At 41.6% G+C, this 24590-nt stretch overlaps 1 protein-coding gene across 1 annotated transcript; it reads left to right on the top strand.

Moving 5' to 3' along the window:
- Positions 1-16866: 16866 nt before the first annotated feature.
- On the top strand, positions 16867-18441 carry LOC121279997 (dual specificity tyrosine-phosphorylation-regulated kinase 2-like). Its single transcript, XM_041191628.1, has one exon. The coding sequence runs from the start codon at positions 16867-16869 to the stop codon at positions 18439-18441; it is 1575 nt and encodes a 524-aa protein (XP_041047562.1).
- The last annotated feature ends 6149 nt before the right edge of the window (positions 18442-24590 follow it).

The following is a 24590-nucleotide window of genomic DNA, read 5'->3' as shown; positions in this document are numbered from 1 at the left end:
CATGTGTCCTATCCCCAAATATTTGTCCTTTTTCACCCCCCACGCTATGACAAGGAAGCACTAGAGCTCCGAGGTCAAGATGGGAAGCAAAGACCAGCTTGTCATACATCCTGCTTCCTTTCTTCTGATCTATTTGTACCTGTCATAAAACCCTCATGCCATTCTGACTTAAAGAACTCTGCTCCTTCTCAACTCAATTTGAGGAAGACATAGACCTACCCCTGCTTCTGACTGGCACCCACTGTCAATCACTTTCTCTCTTTCAAGCACCTGCCCAGTGACAACATCTGGGGTCACCAGGGAGAGAGGGTCAAATGAGCATGTGCAATTAGGAGAAACTCGGGAATGGAACATTAAAAAATGTCATTCTTTCACTGAAGCGTTTTGAGGTACAGATTTCATAGTTAATGCTATTAAAAGAAGAATGCATGCAGAGTACCAAATTTGCTTTGGGCACTGGGGTCCAAAACCACATCCTCAATACATCACAGCAATGCAGTTTCGGGCTGAAGCCATCTATTCTTTTAGTGACAACTTTTGTACCTTATGATTTTGATACTCAATGTACACAGTTGACCTCATTATTTTTCTATTTATTCATTCACTGGATGTGAGCATCACGGACAAGGCCAGCATTGAGAAGCTGGTGGTGAGCCACCTTCTTGAACTGCTGTAGACCATATGGTGAAGCTGCTCCCATAGTGCTATTAGATACGGAATTTGAGGATTTCGACCCAGTGAAAGTCAAAAAATGGTAATATACTTCTAAGCCATGATGGGAGTGACTTGAAGATGTGATGTTCCACAGCACCTGCTACTGTTGTCCTTATATGTGGTAAAGGACATGGGTTTGGGGAATGTCAGTGAAGAAACCTTGGTGAGTTGCTGCAGTGGATCTTTAGATGGTACACGCCGCTTTTACTGTGCATTGGCGATGGGATGCCAATCATGTGAGGTGCTTTGTCTTGGATGGTGTTGAGCATCTTGAGTGTTGTTGGAGCTTCAGGCAAGTGGAGAGTATTCCATCACACTCCTAATTTTTACCTTGTAGATGGTACCTTGAGAATCAGGAGGTGAGCTACTCACCATGAATTTCCAAGCTTTGATCAGCTCTTTAGCCACAGTATTAATGTGGTTGGTCCAGTTAAGTTTCCAGTCAGTAATTACCTCCAAGATTTTGATGGTGGGGATTTAATAATATTAATGCAATTGTGTGTTAGGTGGAGGTGGTTAGACTTTCTCTTATTGGAGATGGTTATTACCTGACATTTGTGTGAATGTTATTTCCCACTTGACAACCCAAGCCCAGACGTTGTCCTCAACGTGGAAATGGACTGCTTTGCTATCTGAGGAATTGTGAATGGAACTGAATGCTGCAATCATAAGTGAACATCTCCAATTCTAACCTTATGATGGAGTGAAGGTCATTGGTGGCAAAAGGTGTTTGGGCCCAGGACATTGCCCTGAGGAACACTTGCAGGGATGTCCTGGGACTGAGATGATTGGCCAGAACAAACATAACCATTTCCATTGCACTAGGTATGATTCCAGTAAGAGTTTTCCACCTGGTTTCCATTGACTTCACATACTGGTCAGTTTTACAATTTATTGGTGTTGAATCTATATTTAAGCAACTTGGCTAGTGGTGCAGTTAATTCTGGAGCACTGCAGCACTGCAGACAAGATGTTGTTGGAATCCATAATCTTTCCTGTGCCTAGTGTACTCAGCCATTCCTTTACGTCAAGTGATGCTGAAGACTGTCTTCTGTGATGCTTGGGGCCTCAGATGGAAGTCAAGCTTTATTAATGTCATTATAATGGGGGTACAGTTTATAAATTGGGATACAGAGAAAGCTACGTGACATGACTGTGCATCAGGATTTTGAATGTAGATCTCATTGCCCTCAATGAAATATTGCTTTCATAATGAACGAGATGTCATGCAAATACCAACTTTGGTTGCTAGAATTAGAAGGAAATTCCATTGGTCAGCACAATGATGAACTCAAATAAAGAATCACCTAATTATGGCCTGAAATTAAGCTAGCATCGGTTATATCCATTACAACATACATTAATTGAGTACTTGCATCTTACCATTCATTAGGCTGATATTTATTGTATATTATCATAACTAAAATGGTTAGCCATTGAGTTGAGTATGTAATACATGTCTCTTTAGTCCTTTATCTAATCTCTATGGTTACAACATAAGTCATAATGACATCACTGGTGTATTGTTTCATTCAGAGGTTACAAAAGGACTCTTGCAAAGGACTCTTCCTTTGTAAGAAGAGCTATGAGTTCACAAAAAGGAGACACAATTTTTTAGATTGTGCCTTTGGTTCAAAATTTAAATAAGTTATAGATTTCTCTTATTCAGAATGCTCATAAAGTGCATTATTAGGCTTTGTTTGCATATTACAGCAGTAGCAGAGGTAAAGGGATTGGAACAGTAAATTGGAGCTTTCTGAAGTTTTGTACAACAAGGTAGTGAGACATGAATGCATGCCCACAATTTCCTACACATTGAATGACCGTCTCAACCTTGCTGCTGTGGGTGGGCACCAAATGAAAACATAAATGATTTCCCGTAAAGAGGAAATACAGATTTAGTCATTTTACACTTACAACTCCTGGTGGCCAGTTCAGACAGTCAGTGGTAGAGTCTAATAAACAACAAAGAGAAAACACTTGAAAAAAAAGGTACCTCAATCTCTGCGGTTTGAATGGCAGGCAAAAATCACACAAATGAACTGAGAAGCTGCAAATTAAATGGTTCTAGTTGCTAATGCTGCACTTGTTGGTACCAGGCTGTACACTGTTGAAAAATATTGGCCCAGATTTTGCATTTACCATTAGTTAGATTTGCCCCTGCACTCTTTAGCTCAAAATATTTTTACCTATTAAGTTGCTGTAAGTGAGAGTTGGTAACAGCACAGCAAGGGAAACAGGACATCTAGGAGCTAAGTGAATAGGGCAACCAATAAGATATACAAACATACTAATTAGGAGCAGAAGTAGGCCATTCAAGCCTGCTCCGCCATTTAATAAGATCACTTCTGATCTGTTTATATTTCAATTCCCACATTCCCATCTACCTCGATAACCTTTGATTCCCTTGCCTAACAAGAATCTACCTACTTCCACCCTAACAATATTCAATGACCCCGCCTCTACAGCTTTCTGAAGTAAAGAGTTCGAAAGTTGCACAAAACATTTCCCCTCATCTCTGTCCTAAAAGGGTGACTCCTCATTTTAAAACAGTGCCTCCTAGTTCTGGGCTTGCCCACAAGGGAAACATCCTTTCCACATCCACCTTGTCAAGACCATTCAGGATCTTATATACTTCAACCCCAAGTTGTCCCTCACTTTTTGAAATTCCAATGGAAGCCAGCCAAGTCTGTTCAACTTTTCCTCATAAGAAAACTCACTTATTCCAGGTATCAATCTAGTAAACGCCCCTCTGAACCGCCTCCGACACAGTTACATCCTTCCTTAAATAAGGAGACTAAAACTACACATTGTATTCGAGACGTGGTTTCACATCTGTACATTATACTGTATAGTGTATAACTGAAGCACACCATCCTTACTTCATTACCAATGAGATTAAAGGATTGGGAAATAAACAACACAAGGACTGAGAAGGTGGGTGAATTAAAGGGTTGAATTCAGTTTCAAATCAGGTCATAGAATCATAGAAAGGTTAGAGCACAGAAGCAGGCAATTCAGCCTGTCATGTCTATGCCAGCGCTTTTCAAGAGCAACTCACCTAATCCCACTTCCTCACCTTCACCCTGTGACCCTGCAATTTCTTTCTCTTCAGTTAACTGTCCAATTCTCTTTTGAAAGCCATGATTGAATCAGCCTCCACCACAATCTTAGGCAGTGCGATCCAGGTCCTCGCTGTATAAAAAAGTTTTTCCTCATCTCACCATTACTTCTTTTGGCAATCACCTTAAACTGGTGTGTTCTCGTTCTTGATCCTTCCACCAATGGGAATAGTTTCTCCCCATCTACACTGTCCAGAACCCTTATGATTTTGAACACCTCTATCAAATCTCCTCATAATATTTTCTTCTTCAAGGAGAGCAGCCCCAGCTTTTTCCAATTATCCACATAACTGAAGTTCTTTATCCCTGGAACCATCCTTGTGAATATTCTCTCTCTAATGCCTACACATCCTTCCTAAAGTGTGGTGCAAGAACTGGATCAAATATTCCAGTTCAGGCCGAATCATTGTTTAATAGAGGTTCATAATAACTTCCTTGCTTTTGTAACCTCTGCCCCTATTTATAAAACCAGATTCTCACATGCTTTATTAACTGCTTTCTCAATTTGCCCTGCCACCTTCAATTATTTGTGCACGTGTACCTTCAGGTCCTTCTGCTCCTGCATCTCTTGAGAAATGTACCCTTCATTTCATATTGCCTCTCCCTGTTCTTTCTACCAAAATGAATCATTTCATAATTCTCTGTATTGAATTTCATTTGCCACATGTCTGCCTATTCCATCAACCCGTCTATCTCCTTTTGAATTTTAGCACAGGAAGTGAAATAAAGAGTAGGAAAGAAAGATTGGATGAAGAGAGAAGGAAACAAGAGATGGAAAGGAAAAGTAACAAAAATAGTTGGAACATATAAAAATTGACATGTTCAAATCTCCTAAAAATTCACAATCTGAAAAAATGAAACACTGTATTTTTAATAGTTAATTTTTGGTGCCAGAGAGGTTGATTGGTGGTTATCAACACATATATTTTTAAAAAGGTACGTATACTTGTAATTACTCACCCTAAATATCTGTGGTGGGCTTAGTTCCTAAATATCACACAGATACAACAACTTCACAACGCTTCCTGTATTTCGCTGGTGAAGCAGACAGTAAGATGCAATTGTTACAAAGCAATGTGGGGAGCATTTTTTTTGGATGTTTGCATTTGACCATCCATCTGACCCCTGCTTGAAGGTGCTGAATTACTTGTGCATAATTATTTGCAATCACCATTTGTCTCACTATCATTTTGACAACAAATTTTGGTCCACTAAAAAATAATTTTGGAAAATATTAACAGTTTAAACAATTTTCCATATTTAAAGGAGCACACTCTTCACAATAAAGCCATTATGTGTGGGTGGAAAAGGGAGGAAACAATGAAAACACAATGCACCATATTTTCTGATAGAACATGACTCCTACCAGAAATGTGGTGGGGCAGGATCTGGCTATCCAATCACATAAGCACAAACTTGTGGGAAAGTCTCTCATTGGTGGCAAGTAGTAGTCTGCTGAGACTGAAGGACTTAAATGTCTACTACAGCGAAGAATGATTGCACTGAAAAATCGACATTAGGGCAAAGGCTAATGATCTGTTTATTAAAAGTGCCTATTCCTTCTGCAAACTGCACAAAGGACCAGATCCTCCGAGGCAGAGGGAGGAGGCCTTGTTTGAGCCAGTAGTAAGAATTGTTCAGGCGTAAATGGAGATGCGGTCACTAATTGTACAATCACACACATTCCAATTCAATGCCGCAAAAGACTTAATGACCATTCCAACTCAGGCAACATCCAGACAGTGCTTCCACAATTGCACTATATTTATCATGTCTAATATTTAAAATGCTCTCACTGTGTTGAAGTACACCATCAAAGCCCAGGAGATAATGAGGATCATTAGCCTTCACCTAGAGGTGCATATTCACTGGCAACCTTAATGACCTGTATCTCACTAAAAACCGCATATGTTATATTAATGTTTCATTCATACACCATTTTTATGATAGTCTGCATGCTCAGTCCTGGGATTAACTTCATTTTACAGCAAAACATTTTACATTGCATCCTTTTTGAAGGAGCAGACTGCTCTTAGCAACAGTGAAAGAATGATAGCTGTAGGCGGTAAGCTGCCAAAGCTCCACCTGTCAATCTTGCAATGAGGGAGCGATGAACATCCAGGGAGGCAAGCAGTGACAGGGAAATAAGAGGGTAGGTACCAGCTACAGACCATCATGGCACTCTGTTTCTCTTGCCATTTCTATTGAGACCTGCATCACTTGTCAGCAGATCAGATCACGAAACTTTCATCCCACACCCACATGACCTCTGCATATCAGAAACTCTTTCTAAGCTTTAATTTTGTTCATCTCTGGATATGCAAAAGAAGAAGCACAGCAGGAAAAGGAACAGCTAAACAAGGTCCTCTGCTACCAGACCTGCAAACACTTCACCAATCAGGTACCAATCATTACCCGCCTTCCAAACACCAGGACAGAGACAAATAAGCCAGAAGTAGGTGACATACGAAGCATGATTGGGCAGGAGGAGCTAGAAACTGGAATTTAAGAAGGAAGGCGTTGCTCGTTAAGTCAGGAAATGTTCCCCTTGTCCTTCTAGGTGGTAGGGGTCGTGGGTTTGGAAGGTGCAGTCGAGGAGCCTTGGTGAGTTCCTGCAGTGCAACGTGTGGATATACACACTGCTGCCACTGTGCGTTGGTGCTGGAGGGAGTGAATGTTTATGAATGGGGTGCCAATCAAGCGGGCTGCTTTGTCCTGGATGGTGTCAAGCTTCTTGAGTGTTGGTCGAGCTGCACTCATTCAGGCAAGAGGCGGGTATTACATTACATCCCTGACTTGTACCTAGTAGATGGTGGACAGGCTTTGGAGAGTCAGGAGATGAGTTACTTGCTGCAGGGCTCCTAGTCTCTGACCTGCTCTTGGAGCTACAGTATTTATATGCTTAGTCCAGTTCAGTTTCTGGTCAGAGGCAATCCCCAGTGGGGGATTCAGTGATGGTAATGCCATTGAATGTCAAGGGGCAATGCATAGGTTCTTTCTTGTTGTAGATGGTCATTGCCCGGCACTTGTGTAGCGCAAATGATACTTGCCATTTGTTAGCCCAAGCCAGGATATTTTCCATGTCTTACTGTATTTGGATATAAACTGCTTCAGTATCTGAGGAGCCGAGAATGGTAATGAACATTGTGCAATCATCAGCGAACATCCCCACTTCTGAGCTCATGATGGAAGGAGGGTCATTGATGGAGCAGCTGAAGATAATTGGGCCGAGGATACTACCCTGAGGAACTCCAGTTGTGATGTCCTGGAACTGAGCTGATTGACCTCCAACCATCAAGACCATCATTCTTTGTGCTCAGTATGACCCCAACCAGTGCCGAGGTTTCCCCCTTATTCCAATTACTTCAATTTTGCTAAGGCTCCTCAATGCCACACTCGGTCAAATGCTGCCTTGACGTCAAGGGCAGTCACTCTCACCTCACCTCAAGAGTTCAGCTCTTTTGTTCATGTTTGAACCAAGCCTTTAATGAGGTCAGAAGCTGAGTGATGCTGGTGGAACCCAAACTTTTATTGCTAAGCAAGTTCCGCTTAATAGCACTGTCGATGACCCCTTCCATCACTTTATTGATGATCGAGAGTAGACTGTTAGGGCGGTAATTGGTTGGGTTGGAGTTATGCTGCTTTTTGTGTACAGGACATATCTGGGCAATTTTTCACATTGCCGGGTAGATACCAGTGTTGCAGCTGTACTGGAGCAGCTTGGCTAGGGGTGCGGCAATTTCTGGTACACAAGTCTTCAGTACTGTTGCCGGAATATTGTCAGGACCCATAGCCTTTGCTGTATCCAGTGCCTTCAGCCATTCCCTGATATCACATTGAGTGAATCGAATTGGCTGAAGATTGGCATCTGTAATGCTGGAGACTCTGGAGAAGGCCAAGATGGATCATCCACTCGGTGCTTCTGGCTAAAGATTCTTGCAAATGCTTCAGCCTTATCTTTTACACAGATGTGCTGGGCTCCCCTGTCATTGGAAATGCGGATATTTGTGGAGCCTCCTCTTCCAGTGAGTTGTTTCATTGTCCACCTTCAATCATGGCTGGAGGTGGCAGGACTGCAAAGCTTGGATCCGATCCATTGGTTGTGGAATTACTTAGCTCTGTCTATCGCTAGCTGCTTATGCTGTTTGGCATGCGAGTAGTCCTGTTTTGTGAAACATTAACTCTGTTTCTCCACTGAGGCTGCCAGAACAGATGAGTTTCCAGAATTTTCTGCTTTTATTTCTGTTGTCATTTGCTTGCAACATTATATGGACCCATTTACACTACATATAAGTCTTTGCAATCAAGACATCATTTCACCCAGTCACTGTGTTATTTGCACTTGAAATACATTCTTATGCCAAAGAATTATCTTGACTTGGAATAAACTGAATAGCCAGCTTCCAGATTCTTCATTATTCATAGGAATAGAGCTGTTGTTCTATCCATTTTTAGAAAGCTCAAGAGTTACAAGTATGCAGTTCTAATCTACATTGTCTTGTATTTTTCTTTCTTCCTTTCCATAGATTTTTGAATAACTTTGTTTAAACGGTGTGATGACATCATTAAATGAGTGGCAACTGGCTCAGAGGAATTACTGCAGCCGACAATATGATGAAACGGACATCTATAGGTGCATTCGTCGATTTGAAGGTGCTTCAGTACCTACTCACATCAGTCACATGCAAGTTAAGTCAACTCCCCGCATGCACAGCTCGGATCAGTGGGGTAAATTTTCTAAGACCCCATTCCACCAGCAGGGCTTTGTGTGAAGTGGGTGACTTTTGCAAAATCATAGGTACACTGCCTGTTGAAAAATATCAGTGAACCTGGAATCTTCCAATAAGTCACCTGCATGTCAGTGCCATCTGCTGCCATGCCAGTGTTATGGGTCCTCAGAAAATTTCTCTCAGTAACCTTTCCAGTTCATTGGTATTTAACAAAAAAACTATATGACATTAGAAGTTCTTTCTGATTGATCATGGTGCACTTTTCACCAATATTTTCTCAGTGGTTACTTCAAAAGGAATGACAGATTTTAAAATAGATTAACTTTAAACAGGATTATAGTTGCCCTCCTTAACAATTAACTGAAGTATTTTTCCCTGTATAATTTGTAATGCCACTTTTCTGTCTGTTTGGCTGTTATAGTTCCACTTGTGCTAATATAAGTCAGTATCACACATGGTTTGGAGTTGTTTCCTTTTACCACCCCTCAATCTTGAGGTATGAGTAGGGGAGGAACGAGGATAAGCACCCCAAGCATTTTGCCTAGTGTCCAAATACTGAGTTCATGGGCTTCATCTTCTTGCAAAAAAGCCTTAAATTTTGCACTTTATACCTGGCACACAATCAGGACCATCTGGGCCTGCAGCAAGTAGGGGTAGGTGACCAACGAAACTGCAAAGATATATTAAGCAGTTGTCTCTAAACGCACAATGACTTTCAAATTTTTCAGTGAGGTGGATGTTGAGCTACCCTAACTTCTGAAAAACATTGTCAGATGCTCAACAGTGCCACAATTGCAGACAGCTTTTGTGTTAGCACAGAGCAGCAGAACTAATCTTAAAATTAGTAAATATAGAATAATGAGATATGGTGACATGCAGAAATCTGGTGAGCTCACAGACTTCCTGACTCCCTTCACGAACTCCTAGGATGCACAGATTCCAGTTTAAATATGTTTACCATATACTATACTTAGGAATGGTACAGGAAGTTTTGATGTACAATCAATGTAAGGAGAAATGTTTAATTATACATAACAAAGGGAAAATCAATTTAGAGTGTAAAAATCCCTGACTGCACAATTTTATTTCAAGTAGATTTTCCAAGGTTTGAATTCTTTCCTGCTCCCAGAAAGAACTTTGTGCAGGCTTCAAGAGAAAACAATGTTGTTGAGTGTTCACTGCATTTGGCTAAAGTTCTGCCTGGAGTTCATGTACCCCTCTATCTACCTCCTGAGCACATTTGCTGTAGCTCCTTTTTGGTAAATATCCATATGTATTCTTTCAGTGACAATATTCTGTGTGTGCCAGGCACCTAAATAACTTTCCCAACATGCTGTTGCTCATTCTATGAGAGTGGTCAGAAACTTTGTTTTAAGATGCTAACAGTGCAGTGGATTCTGCCATGTGAACATGTGCCTCTTTCTTATGGGCTCTGTCAGTCCCATACAGATGTCATCAATCGCATTGCCTGTTACCAGTGTGATCCCCACTCCAGACAGTCCCAGCAACTGGGTACCAGGACTCTGAATGATGGGTTTGCATTCAGCAGAATATTCATGTCCAATAACACAGGATAAGCACATGGGCATCATTAAGTATATAATTATTCCAACTATGATACGTACAATGACAAATTTTCTGATTGTGACATACCAGGTTGCTAACTTGGTCACTTGAAGTACATATCAGAGAAATCAAGTAGAAGCACTTTGCACAACTTTCTGGCCATTAATCAAACGGACAGAGATCGGAAGCTGAATGCACAAATGGTGCTAGGTTTTGATGATAGACTCGGGAATCGCGAGTCGGGCCACTTCTCGATGTCGCATTCCTGAGTTCTGAATAAACCCGCACACACGTGTTACTTTCTCCCCAGAGAGTTGAGGGGGGTACACGGGTATGGAATGGTGGTTGGAGTTGGCCCATTGCCTCCCAAAGCAGTCTTGTGGTGGGAACAAAGGCAAGAGGATGCTAAGGCCAGCAGGTTTGAAGGCTCAGCCTCCGTCCACTGGGACCTCAACCTAGTTCTATGGATGAATGTTAGGTTTCTTAGCCCTGACCCCTTGACCCTCTCACATCCCCACCCACTTCCATGACCCCTTGATAGCCCTTCATATCCCCCATGCCAGTGCAAGGGGAAATGTTGAATTACACGTAACAATGGGAAAATCAATGGAGTTTCAACGTGGGTGATACCAGAAAATCTCTATAAATTGCTATATATTTTACACTGATGCCAAAATTTAATTGGTGCCATACAAGGTTAGACAGACATATAGAAGTGAGAAATTAATTTGCCGCAATACAGGCCTACTTTGATTTCCTCGGAGGCAGTTAGTGCCGTAGGCCGAATGATATTGAAGAACACAGCGTAGAACATGCAGGTAATGGCCCAAAGCACTACCACCCCCCACCCCCCACTACCCACTTCCCCCCTCCCCTAGAGAATCAAGGTAAGTGTACATAGCAGTGCTACGTGAATGAATTCCTCCCTTTCTCATGTTAACAATTCATACTATTGATCTGTTTTCTCATGCAAGGCTCATTTTACATGAGATGTTTCAGCTTTAGTCAGTGTCAGTTACAGAGACAGGCAGGATGGAAGAACTAAATGACTCCAGGAACTCACCTTGACCTTTTCTCAGCTGACAACAAGCACCATGTAAATGAGTTGCCCAAACAGACCAAGAGTATGAATGATAGTGAGGAGAATAGGATAACTGAATCTGTAAACATGAGTGAGTTTTCTTCAGAGGAGGCGGCTAGGGAGATTATGAGGCAATTTAGCATCAAAAAATGTTTTGGAGCTGAGTAAGAAGGAGACAAGAAAATCTTTACCACCATCTGTTTGCTGGGACCGAGTAAAAGAAACATTGGAGGTGAATTTCCTCAGAGATTCTTCTTCTCTACAGCCTCAACTTTGGAGGAAGTTTGGCAGAGACCTGAACTTTCCACTGAACTTATGAACTTCACCACCTTTGGTGGTGGAGAGAGAATTTTTGAAATAATTAACCATCTGATCATTCTGAGAGTATAAGTTGTGATTTCACAATCTCTTTAATTAGAGTAAAAATATAAACAATCCTTTAAGGTGCCACATATTTAGCATTATTTTTTACTTGTACCTTTGACCGAAGGTTTCCTCCCGGAGAACTGGAATCAGATCCAAATCAGAGAAACGGGATGAATGCCCCTTCTCTCTGCTGGCTGTAAAAATTCAAAGTGAAACAAGCTTGGTCAGTCCTAATCTAGTCCCCCGGTGGGTACATATTCATGGCACAAAAACTGTATAGTTGAGCACCTTTTGGCAGTCACTCTCAGGGATGCTAAAAGCATGGCTGGTGTACATTATAGTGAAACTGCACTGCTACAGTAGGACTGCTCATCTCTGGTTTTGAGCTTATGGTGTTTTGTGTGAAGTATAGAGGAAGCTTTATTCTGTTCCTAGCCAGTGCTTTATCAGATTTGACAGAAAGCTAAACTGTACTTTCATTCAGCAAGAGATGTTTGTCACCTTGAAAAATCAAAATTAAACAAATTTACGAAAACAAAAATATGGGCCTAGATTTTCTGGCCCCATCGTGTTGGGACCTGCCGTGCGGACATGACAGCCCACCCAAAGGCCATTGATTTCAGCAGGACCAGATGATCTCGAGGGGCCAGAAAATCCCTCCCATGGTTATGGGCAGCCACTTAGTTTATCAGATTATAGAAAATCAAAGCTACATGGAGCTAGATGATCAAACTATTTGGAAAGTTTCTATCTGCAATCCTAGAGCACAATAACTGCTTGGAATAAGCTGAAAGAGGAATCATCTATTGATTACCCAGGACAGAGATTAGAAGCCATGTTGCACAACATTTATCTGCCATGTTGAAATCTGCCAACAGGTTAGACATTTGACGTTTCGAGTCCTCATGAACCTTCGACAGAACTTGAGTTCGAGTCCAAGAAAGAGTTGAAATATAAGCTGGTTTAAGGTGTGTGTGGGAGGGGGGGGGAGGGGCGGAGAGAGAGAGAGAGAGAGAGAGAAGTGGAGGGGGCGGTGTGGTTGTAGGGACAAACAAGCAGTGATAGAAGCAGATCATCACGCAAAAGATGCAACACCTGCCCCTTCACTTCCTCTCTCCTCACTGTCCAAGGGCCCAAACACTCCTTTCAAGTGAAGCAGCATTTCATTTGCATTTCCCACAACTTAGTCTACTGCATTCGTTGCTCCCAATGTGGTCTCCTCTACATTGGAGAGACCAAACGTAAACTGGGCGACCGCTTTGCAGAACACCTGCGGTCTGTCCGCAAGAATGACCCAAACCTCCCTGTCGCTTGCCATTTTAACACTCCACCCCGCTCTCTTGCCCACATGTCTGTCCTTGGCTTGCTGCATTGTTCCAGTGAAGCTCAATGCAAACTGGAGGAACAACACCTCATCTTCCGACTAGGCACTTTACAGCCTTCCGGACTGAATATTGAATTCAACAACTTTAGGTCTTGAGCTCCCTCCTCCATCCCCACCCCCTTTCTGTTTCCCCCTTCCTTTTTTTTCCAATAAATTATATAGATTTTTCTTTTGCCACCTAATTCCATTATTTTTAAATATTTTAAAATCTTTTATGCTCCCTCCACCCCCACTAGAGCTATACCTTGAGTGCCCTACCATCCATTCTTAATTAGCACATTCGTTTAGATAATATCACCAACTCTAACACCTGTGTTCTTTTGTTCTATTGTTGTTGACATCTTTTGATGATCTGCTTCTATCACTGCTTGTTTGTCCCTACAACCACACCTCCCCCTCCACTTCTCTCTCTCCTTCTCTCTCTCTCTCCGCCCCCCCCCCAACACCACTTAAACCAGCTTATATTTCAACTCTTTCTTGGACTCGAACTCAAGTTCTGTCGAAGGGTCATGAGGACTCGAAACGTCAACTCTTTTCTTCTCCGCCGATGCTGCCAGACCTGCTGAGTTTTTCCAGGTAATTCTGTTTTTGTTTTGGATTTCCAGCATCCGCAGTTTTTTTGTTTTTATCTTAGGTTAGACATTTGTCAGATCAAGCACGGTGTCATCATGCATTCGAGGATGACTTCTACTCAGAGTTGTGAGTTTCTGCCATGGGTCCTCATGTGTCTGAACAGGCCATTCTCGACCCACAGATCTTTGTGCACATGAGGCAATGTTCCATGAGGTAGTGGGATCCACAGTGTAGGATTTACTTCATTTTCTTTCCTTCTCTACTGCTGCTCTGCTTTATCAATAAGACATTGTGACTCAAAGCATGATGCAGCTTGATGGTCAAGCTCTTAGTAGTGTGACATTGTGATTTTCAGCATGCTAATTTATCTGTTTTTTCATTCATTCACGGGATGTGGTCATTGCTAGCTAAACCAGCATTTATTGCCCATCCTCAGGGGGTATTTAAGAGTCAACCACATTGCTGTGGATGTGGAATCACAAATAGGCCAGAACACTATCCTAAAGAGCATTAGTGAACCAGATGGGTTTTAACAACAATCGGCAATGGTTTTGTGGTCATCATCAGACTGTTAATTCTAGATTTTTATCAAATTCAAATTTCACCATCTGCCATGGTGGGATTTGAACCCAGGTCCCCAGAGCATTAACCAGAGTCTCTAGAATAGTCATCCAGTGATAATATCATTATGCCACCACCTCTGCCCCAAAAGTATTATATGAGGTGCATAATATCATAGGACAGAAGATTGTAGTAGATGGTAACCTAATCTCATTTGTCGAAGGACTTAATGACGCTGGATGATGAGAGTTAAGGATTTGTTGCCATTGTTGTGGACTTTTCATACAAATTTCGAGGGTTGGCAGGGTGATTATACATATAAACAGATCAATTATGTCCTATGTGAAATATGCTGTTTTTACTGGCTGTGGACATCCTTTGATGCTTTCATGCAGTAGTTATATGAGAGTTTCCTGAGTCAGAACATTTGCTTATCCATTGGAGTAGTGTTTGGTGTGTAAAATGAATGCCGTATTCCAGGAACCATGGGAATTAGAATGCAACCTTTCATAAACCAGTTCTGGCTATAGCATGTAGCAACAGAATGGGGAAACAGCAGTTAAGTAAGAGACGATCAGATATCTCATTAGTGTTTTGCCCTACTTTACAAGAACTTGTACCACAGGAGCAGCTAGCACTTCAGCCAAACAAGGCAATTGGCACAGAAGATGACATGATTTCAGAGTGTGACCTACAACCTTTGAAACTGAGATCAGGAGGTTTTGGCTGGGGGTGCCTGTGGCAACAATCTTGCCAGAAATGTCACTCGTTCTTTGTGGAGGGAGGTGGCATTAGCACTGAGTGCCAACTCTCTTGCCCACAGAACCATAGGCCAGTATCACAAAATGTTCAATGATTTGACCAGGGAAGCAAGGAAACACTCTTGACTCTCTAAAAGTAACAACTGTACAGCTAACTTCCACAATACTCTCTGGCTGGGGGTGGGGTTATCTAACTCAGGATCTCACACCATGGTTCCCCATAACTCCGAACAGCAATTATTTGCATGCACAACATTAACACCCTTTTCACCACCTTAACAGGCTGATATCTTCACATCTAGCTCCCCATAACACTTGATACATGCTTCTTAACTGTCAGCCTTGCCCTAATTGACTCAGTAGTCTTATTGTCGGAGAAAATGTTGCACAATGCCCACAAGAGGCAGACCATCAGACAGGGTATCCTCAAACATGAACACCTCTTGCTGAATGGGGAAATGACCATTGAACTCATGTCATGAGAGGTGAAAAGGTCAAGCACGGGAGACTATCTGCCCTATAGTACTGTCTCTCAGGCATGTGCCAGGACTCTGGCCATCTCCTTTACAACACCATCCCAGTGGAACATTGCAGGAAACATAGGCTGCCTAGAAACAAATTCCAGACATCAACTGGCAGCAACTTCCTGCCAGAAGCAAGTTGCAATGAGAGGAAGGTGCTTTCAGTGCTGGGAGTACTTTGTAGAGTGTGAGTAGCCAATCACCTCTCACAATCCTCAGGTTGCATCTAGGAGAAGCACTAGAATGATTCAATGAATTGAACATGAGACACCAAGGAGAAACACAGTGTTAGTAGCTTGGCATGCATTCACGCCGGACATAATTTTATTAAAATAGAAAGAACCCTGTTACTCATGAAGTTTAGTCATACAGGATAGGTAGCACTTATTTAGTGTTGATATATCCTGTCAGATTATGATTATTGGCATGGTCTTATAGAAACAAAGAGGGTTGGGTGTGTTCTAAGATGAGTGTTCCTTCAGAACATTTTGAACTTTTACATTAATAAAATCTGCATTCTTGTTCATTAAATATTTTCATACATCATAATTAAGAGGTTTTTAATTTCTACAAAGTAACATATGAATTTCCAACTATACTAAACACGAATGGCTGACACATATACTAATCTTAGAATGACACCCTACCTCACCAGCATAAGTTTTAAAAAAATTTTCTCACCCAGCCATCCTTAGGATTTCCCTTAGTAACAATGTGGCATAAGTTCACTATGTGCAGTTTTGGGCTGTGAATTCAGGTCCAGAGATGAGATTTATCAAACACATTTCACGTAGGTAGATATACAGCCGGCGCATCATCAGTTTTGGCTAGCTTCAAAGCCAGGTCCCTGAAATGAAAAGACAGCAAGGCAAATTTGCTTAATCTTTTAGGGAAAAAATATGCAGGAACTATTTTTTTTGTAAATCGAAAAATTTGGGCAATCATTCTTTGTCATGCAAAAAGGTAAAGTAAATAAGAATAGATATGCAGTTATCAGTTACTTTTGAGGTCCAAGTGTTAGACTGGAGATGGTGCAATAATTCTTAAATTTCAACACCAAAACTCAAACATGTGTGAAAGATGAAAAGTGTGTAACAAGCAAATGAAGGTCAGAGGCACAGTGACCATGGCAGTGTTGAAAAAGAAAAGCATGAATAACTGTGATGCAGAAATTTTGGAGGCTCGAAGTCATTGATTGGAAGGATTGCCTGTTAGGTAACAAACATTTTTGCATCTATCCAAAAGTATGAGAGAGAAAAACTTGACAAGTGTACTCAAATTTAGGGGCAGTTAATAAGTCTTGTATGAGTTGAGCTTTAGAGAGAAAAATCATGCATCATATTTCCTTCTTAAATCAGAATAAATTATTTAGAGATATTAATAACAAATTTCCATTATTGGTTTACTGTTATTGAGATAACTGCTTCAAGCATTCACAAGAGGAATCTGGTTTTCTTCTGTTTCAGGAGAGTGGCTATACAGGTACCATGACTGATCAGTTTTATGTTGGAGGGGATCAGCACTTCCAAGTTCAAGAATTGTATGAAGAAACCGAGCCAAAATTGACAGCATGTGCAACACCAAACAATAGTCTCAGTGCCAATGATAAGAGTTCCCTGCCTTCCCACAAACTGGAGAGCTCCATCCAACTAAAAAGCAGCTCCAGTTCTATTAAATCCTATGACATCTCCACTAGGCCTAAAGGGGAACCAATGACAGCAATGGAGGCAAAGAAACACTATATACACAAACTTACACCGTACGAGGAACAAGAAATAGCTAGCTATTCAGAAATCTATTTTGTTGGACCAAATTCTAAAAAGAGGCCGGGAATTATTGGAGCACCAAATAATAATAGCTACGACGATGAGCAGGGCTCTTACCTGTATGTGCCACATGATCATATAGCCTATCGATATGAAGTCATCAAGGTAATTGGAAAAGGCAGCTTTGGGCAGGTGGTGAAAGCTTATGACCACAAACTCCACCAGTACATCGCCTTGAAAATGGTACGGAATGAAAAAAGATTTCATAGGCAAGCAGCAGAGGAGATCAAGATACTAGACCATCTGAGGAAGCAAGACAAGGACAACAGCATGAATGTCATCCATATCTATGAGAGCTTTTCCTTCCGTAACCACATCTGTATGACCTTTGAACTATTAAGCATGAACCTCTATGAACTCATCAAAAAGAATAAGTTCCAAGGATTCAGTCTGCCCCTGGTCCGTAAATTTGCACACTCCATCCTGCAGTGCCTTGATGCTTTGCATAAAAGCCATATCATCCATTGTGATTTGAAGCCTGAGAACATCCTGTTGAAGCAACAGGGCCGTAGTGGAGTTAAAGTGATTGACTTTGGGTCCAGTTGTTATGACCATCAAAAAATCTACACATACATTCAGTCACGTTTTTATCGAGCTCCTGAGGTGATTCTAGGAGCACAATATGGGATGGCTATTGATATGTGGAGTTTGGGATGCATTCTTGCTGAATTGCTGACTGGCCATCCACTGTTGCCCGGGGAAGATGAGGGAGATCAACTAGCTTGCATGATGGAACTATTAGGAATGCCATCTAAAATGCTGCTGGAATGTTCCAAAAGGGCCAAAATGTTCATCAGCTCTAAGGGTTACCCTAGATATTCTTCTATTGTAACACTTCCTGATGGCACGGTGCATTTGAACGGTGGACGATCTCGGAGAGGAAAAACTCGAGGACCCCCAGGTCAACGGGATTGGATCAGTGCCCTTAAGGGCTGTGACGACCAACCTTTCATTGACTTCCTGAAACACTGCCTGGAGTGGGATCCTGCCTTACGCATGACACCAGCACAGGCCTTAAGGCACCCTTGGCTACGAAGACGTCTGCCAAAGCCTCCGATGAATGACAAAACAACATTTGTCAAACGCATGTCAGCAAGCCCTACTGCTCTCATGGATGCAGTGGTCAAACTACCTCCTACTTCTGCCAGCATTGCCAATAAACTGAAATCCAATCAGAATAATGATCCCAATCCCAACATGACTCAGAGGACTGTACTGCCAAAGCTGGTCAGTTGACTGGTAACTTGAAGAAAAGAAAACAATTGTTGTTACTCAGTTGGAAAATGAATTCCTGTGGCATGCGGTATACAGGGAATACAATTTCTTCCTTTCTACATTCCAATGTGACTTGAGCCAACAGGTCTTTAATTATTACAAGGCTGCAAGTCTGCACTGAGCATGCTCCAGGACTGCTGGGCAGCTCCTGCCAGGCCACACTGTACACATTGGTTTACACTGTACAATGACACAAACTACCCATCAATATTCACAGTAAAGCAGTTGGGCTGGATGCAAAAATGAAAAGGTGTTCTTTGATTAGATAATTATTTATTTTATATCAGCAGAACCCCACAATGAAATCATTATGTGCTAATCCTTTGCTCCCCACATATTTGAAGGTCAAAAGTGTCCTTGTATTCATTGATGAAACTGCTGTGAACAAAAGTGGCCTCAACCCATTCACATTCTAAATAAAATTACCAAGGTTATATTAATTTACATATTTCTGATGTATCAATGGATTTGGCCTATTAGCGATCCTAATTTTATCTTGCTTAGGATCTGGGATCTGTATTTCCATTGGACACTGAACATTGACTGGCAGTCTAAGTTGGAAATTTATACATATTGGAAGAGAGGTAGCAGCGCCCAGGCACATAGAGGATGTCAACCTATCAGGGGATGTCAACCTAATATTTAAAGGGGATAATGAACTAAGGGTTCCATACTCCATTAATTTGTCCAAGGTGCTGTGTTAGTATATATGCAGGGATACCGCTCTTCAGGTGCCAATTAACTGTAACTGCATGGTGTTGTGGTGATTTTTCTTGATGACACATCTGCTCATGTCAAAAATCATAAGTGATTCACTTTGATTTTTGGCAACTGAAGAGTGACAATTTGCCATTTATATTTTACTTTTTGTGTTCATGAAACTTTATGACATTAGTTTCTGTGTTTATGAAGGTATATGATATATTAAAGGAGTTGACAGAAAGAAACCATCATCTGTGCAGCTAAGTTAGAGAAAGACAAACATGTTTATTTATTTGTGCTCTATTTTATATTTTTGCCTCTTTCCCCCTTTACTCCCTTGTGCCACGTAATTTTTTTAACTAATAGGACAGGCGGGTAACCTGGCCTTGGGCAATAGCATCATATGAACAGTAAACTGGGAAGTTTAGAAGTTTTCCTAAGTGATCTTCCCTCTGATTTCCCATCCACTCCTCTGGGAGTAGTGCCTGCCCTGGTGAAGCACTGAACTTATCAAATGGGAATCAAAGGAACTTATTCTGTACTATTCTAAGTCGAGGGCTTTTCAGGTGTGAAACTGTGCTGTCATCTTAAGTAGTGTCTAAAATTCCAAGCACCATACATTAATCAGAATTTTCTTCAAAATACAGTAAAAGAAACCGTCTGTAGGGTATACTTTTTAAAAGGGTCTTATAAGGGTAAAGGGCCCCTTTGACGTGCCAGATTGGATTGTGCAATCTTTTATCTCGAAGCCTATTTAGCAAATTTTAGGCATAGAGCTTTTGGAGACAAGCCCGAGTCATTGGGGTGGTGACTCAAGCAGTTGTACGTGGGGTCAGAATGCTCATTTTATTACCCTTCCATTTTTCCAGTGATTCATAACAGGAAAATTGTGAATCTGGTTCCCTGGTCTGGGCACCTGATAGTCCGATCTATAGCCCTATTTAACAAGGTTCTGCATCAGCAACACTATCTTGAAACATTTACCCTTATAGCAAAAAAATCATTTTCACTTATTGTGAATGCACAATTTATTTGAATATCGTATCTGCCCAACAAACAATGACAACTTGATAAACAATCATTAGTCATCATCAATCTTTACTCCCATTAGAGAAAAAACAACCCTTGCTGTTTGATTGCAGAACATATTAGTAGGAAATTCTGACCACACCTACAACAGGGAGCTTTGCCCGCTAGGAGCACACATCAGAAATTAAGGTAATGTGTACCTTTCACACAATGGAAAAGAAAGAAAGACTCACATTTATGTAGCACCTTTCATGACCTCAAAACATTCCAAAATGCTTTAAAGCCAATGAAGTACTTTTTGAAGTGCAATCGCCGTGGTAATCCACGGACAGCAAACTTTCACAAACAGCAACATGATAACCCGGTAACCTGTTATAGTGATGTTGATTAAGGAATAAATATTGGCCAGTACACCAGGGAGAAATCCTCAGCATTTCCTCAGAATATTGCAATGGAATCCTGAAAGAATAGACAGGACCTTGGTTTATGTCTCATCTGAAAGACAGCAATTCTGACAGTGGAGCCTTAACAGGACATCATTAGGACCCAATCTGGAATTTTATTTGGGAACTTGAGCAGGGAAGCAGTGACACTTTCCGTTAGGCTAAACCAGCTGGGAGCTGAATTGTGGGCCAGACGAGACCCAGCAAGGTATTTTATTTTAGGTTTCCTTATGGGCCAGAAGGGTCATCAGTGCTTGTCCAGGTCTCACCAGGAAGCCTTTGACCTCCTTTGCCCTGGGTTCCCCATCTCCCCCAATCACATGTAGGTTTTCTTCTCTTCAATAGCTTTTCCCATTTTGATTAACTTGGTGGGTGCTGAGCCACAACAACCTTCTGCAGTCTTTGGCATTATCAGCAAACTTCCACATAATTTCTCTTGCACCATTGCCTGAATCATTTATATTACTGAAAAACTATTAGTTCCGAGAAAATTTCATGAGGCCCACCATGAGCAGCATCCCTATCAGTACAACTGTTCCTTCTAGAAATGCTTCGGTCTTGAGCCTAACTCCTGAAACCGCCATTGTAGGACCTTCATTCTATACCTACCTGCATTGTTGGTTTGTTTTCAGAACAGAAACTTATCCTTTTGCCTGATTAAGTCCTGAGCCAGGGCTACGAGGGGCTGGCATGAAAGAGGAGTTGAGGCCTGGGGCAGATCAGCTATGATCTTATTGAATGGTGGAACAGTTTTGAGGGGCCGAATGGCCTATTCCTGCTCCTATTTCTTATGCTGTTATGTTCTGGGAAGCAGCGTTCCCATTGAAATTCAATTTCTGCTTGCAGGAGATTCTATCAATCCCTCTTATTGTGCAATCCCATACAACTGCAATTTTTCCTTTAACCTTCTATGATCTCTGTTCCCCTTCTGCAGTCATTTTCTGCCATGTGCCTTTAGCGGTTATCATCCCCTTTGTTCCATACTTGTTCACTTCCAGTACTGAAAAGTTGTTGGGTAACTCTAGTTCCCCAGATTTCCTTTGCTCCCATTGTTTCTTTTTACATATTCGGGGGTTGTCACTTGTAATTTTGCTATATTATTTCCTTATATCATGGTGACAACCTTATGGAAAGTCTCTTCCAGAGACATTTCCTCCCTGTGCATATTGCACAGCGTATCTAATTGATGTGTGAACCCAGGAATTAATGTCTAGAAGGACTAATTTAGTTGGTACTTAATGCATGCATACTGTCTCTTGGAAGTTTGAGAATCCAGGATAAACCAGGCATTCAACATGCTTTTTGATTAGCATCAACAACAACCATTTAAATTCAGGAGTGTGGGACAGAGAGAGTTGATGAGGGAAATGTGGTTGTTATGGTGTATATGGAGTTCCAAAAGGTGTTTAATAAAGTGATACATGATGAGCTTGTTAGCAAAGTTGAAGTCCATGGAATAAAAGATGCAGTGGCAGTGTGGATTACATTTTTTGTATTATATAGTGTGTACATTTATAGGTTAACCCATTTCCATAGTTCAAATTCCCTTAAACAGGAAAAATACTTCTCACTTTACCATGAGTTTTAACCGCTACTTCTCTAGAATTATATAGATTTTACATACAAGAACTTTACCATGAGTTTTAACCGCTACTTCTCTAGAATTATATAGATTTTACATACAAGAACAGGCCATGGTCCAAGCTCTATGGAAGCATCTTTCCATCTTACTTCTTCTCACCCTATCATTGTATCCCTTTATTCCTTTCTTGCTTTTGTGCCCTTACATGTATTAAATTAGTTGATTCAACCACTCCACGTGGTAGTGAGCTCCACATTTGCATCATTCTCTAGATAAACATTTCTCCTGAAATCCTCATTGAATTTATTAGTCACTATTTTACATTTACGGTCCCTGGTTTTGGCCTCCCCTTCTCTATATCTAACCTATCAAACACCTTCACAATCTTAACTTATTAATGTTATTTCCCATATGGGCATCACAGGCACGTACTGATTACTACTTCTGCAGATAGCTGCATTATATTCGCTTAAGGAAGAAATTCCTGCCAAAGTCATAGTTAAACAGGAGGTAGCTGAGATGCTGGGTCAATTAAAATTGATAGAGGAAGTACTGGAAAGGCTGGCTGTACTTAAAGTAACTAAGTCACCAGTCCAGATGGGATGCATCCTAGCTTGTTGAGGGAAGTGAGGGTGGAAATTGTGGAGGTACTGACTATAATCTCCCTATTCTCCTTGGGCATGGAAGTGGTGCCAGAGGACTGGAGAATTACAAATGTGATACCCTTACTCAAAAAGTGGTGTAAAGATAAACCCAGAAGCTACAAGCCAGTCCCAGGTTGAGGGTTGGGACTGGAGTGGGGGGCAGGGGGAAGGGGTGGTGAAAACAGACAAATGTATTGAGCAATCATGGCTAGAATTGTAAAGGCCTTCTGCTTTCAGAATCAGTCTTTATTATTCATTGAAGGTGCAAAAAAGATTCCTAAATAGTCATTCAGGTGCTGCCACCTGCCCCAGCAAAATCAGCTGGTACAATCAACCATGGTCCTGGTGTCAGGCTTTTTCTCCCACCCTTGTGCCACCTGGATTTAGCTGGCTTAAAGACTCCCAAACCTTTTACATCCAATGCCTGAAAAATACAGCAGGCAATAAAAAATTGCGAGAGGCCTTCAAATAAGCTTAATGCTCGTTAATTAAAGATTTCAAAACGGTGGGTGGGCTGCCTATTTTGGCACCCATGTGCTTTCCGTATTATTGAATACTGGGGTGGTGACATTGGGTTGCCGACCTGAAATCATCACAGTGAATATTTCATCAGTGGAGCACTTGGTAAAATCCAGTCCTATATGAGTGTTAATGATTTTCATGAAAATCAGCATTACCTTTGTTGAATGGCTCAAAATAAGTAACATTGGTAGGTCCTGTCCTTCGTTCTTATGATTTATCCCACAAAAAATTACCTCTAAAGGTGATTATAAAGGAATAAAGGGATCAGGACCTTAATTTTATAAAACAAAAACAGAATTACCTGGAAAAACTCAGCAGGTCTGGCAGCATCGGCGGAGAAGAAAAGAGTTGACGTTTCGAGTCCTCATGACCCTTCGACAGAACTTGCGTTCGAGTCCAAGAAAGAGTTGAAATATAAGCTGGTTTAAGGTGTGTGTGTGGGGGGCGGAGAGATAGAGAGACAAAGAGGTGGGGGGGGGGGGGTGTGGTTGTAGGGACAAACAAGCAGTGATAGAAGCAGATCATCAAAAGATGTCAACGACAATAGTACAATAGAACACATAGGTGTTAAAATTAAAGTTGGTGATATTATCTAAACGAATGTGCTAATTAAGAATGGATTAAACTTAATTTTATGCTTATGGCCAAATAATTTCTTAATCTAGTGGTGTCTTTCATAGCAGAACAGCCTGGTGATATTGATTATCTCGGGGCAGAATCGTCAGCTCGGCGAGTGGGGGGGGTGGGGCTCGCTCGCCGTGGCGTAAAATGATGCGTGGTGATGCCGGGCGTGCGTCCCGACATAACCACATGTCATTCAGATTTTCAGTTCGGCAAGCGCGCACCTGAGTCAGCTGCGTGCCCGCCAAACTGTCAAAGGCCTATTAAGACCAGTTAACTATCAATTATAACAATAAACTGAGCTGCCCGTCCAACCTTAAAGTTGGCGGGCAGGCGAAGATCCCAGGCGGCCTTTGCATTTTTCATGGAACCTCATTCACATGTCACAGACAAAAGAACACAGAGGTGTTGAAGTTGGTGATATTATCTAAACGATTGTCTGTGACATCTTTTGATTATCTGCTCCTATCACTGCTTGCTTGTCCCTACAATCACACCACCCCCCTCCACTTCTCTCTCCCCACCCAATGCACACCACCCCCCCCCCCCCCCACCCCCCCACCACAC

Source organism: Carcharodon carcharias, chromosome 7 (genome assembly GCF_017639515.1).
Source record: "Carcharodon carcharias isolate sCarCar2 chromosome 7, sCarCar2.pri, whole genome shotgun sequence".
Taxonomy (NCBI): Eukaryota; Metazoa; Chordata; class Chondrichthyes; order Lamniformes; family Lamnidae; genus Carcharodon; species Carcharodon carcharias.
This window is presented reverse-complemented; position numbering and strand designations above follow the sequence as displayed.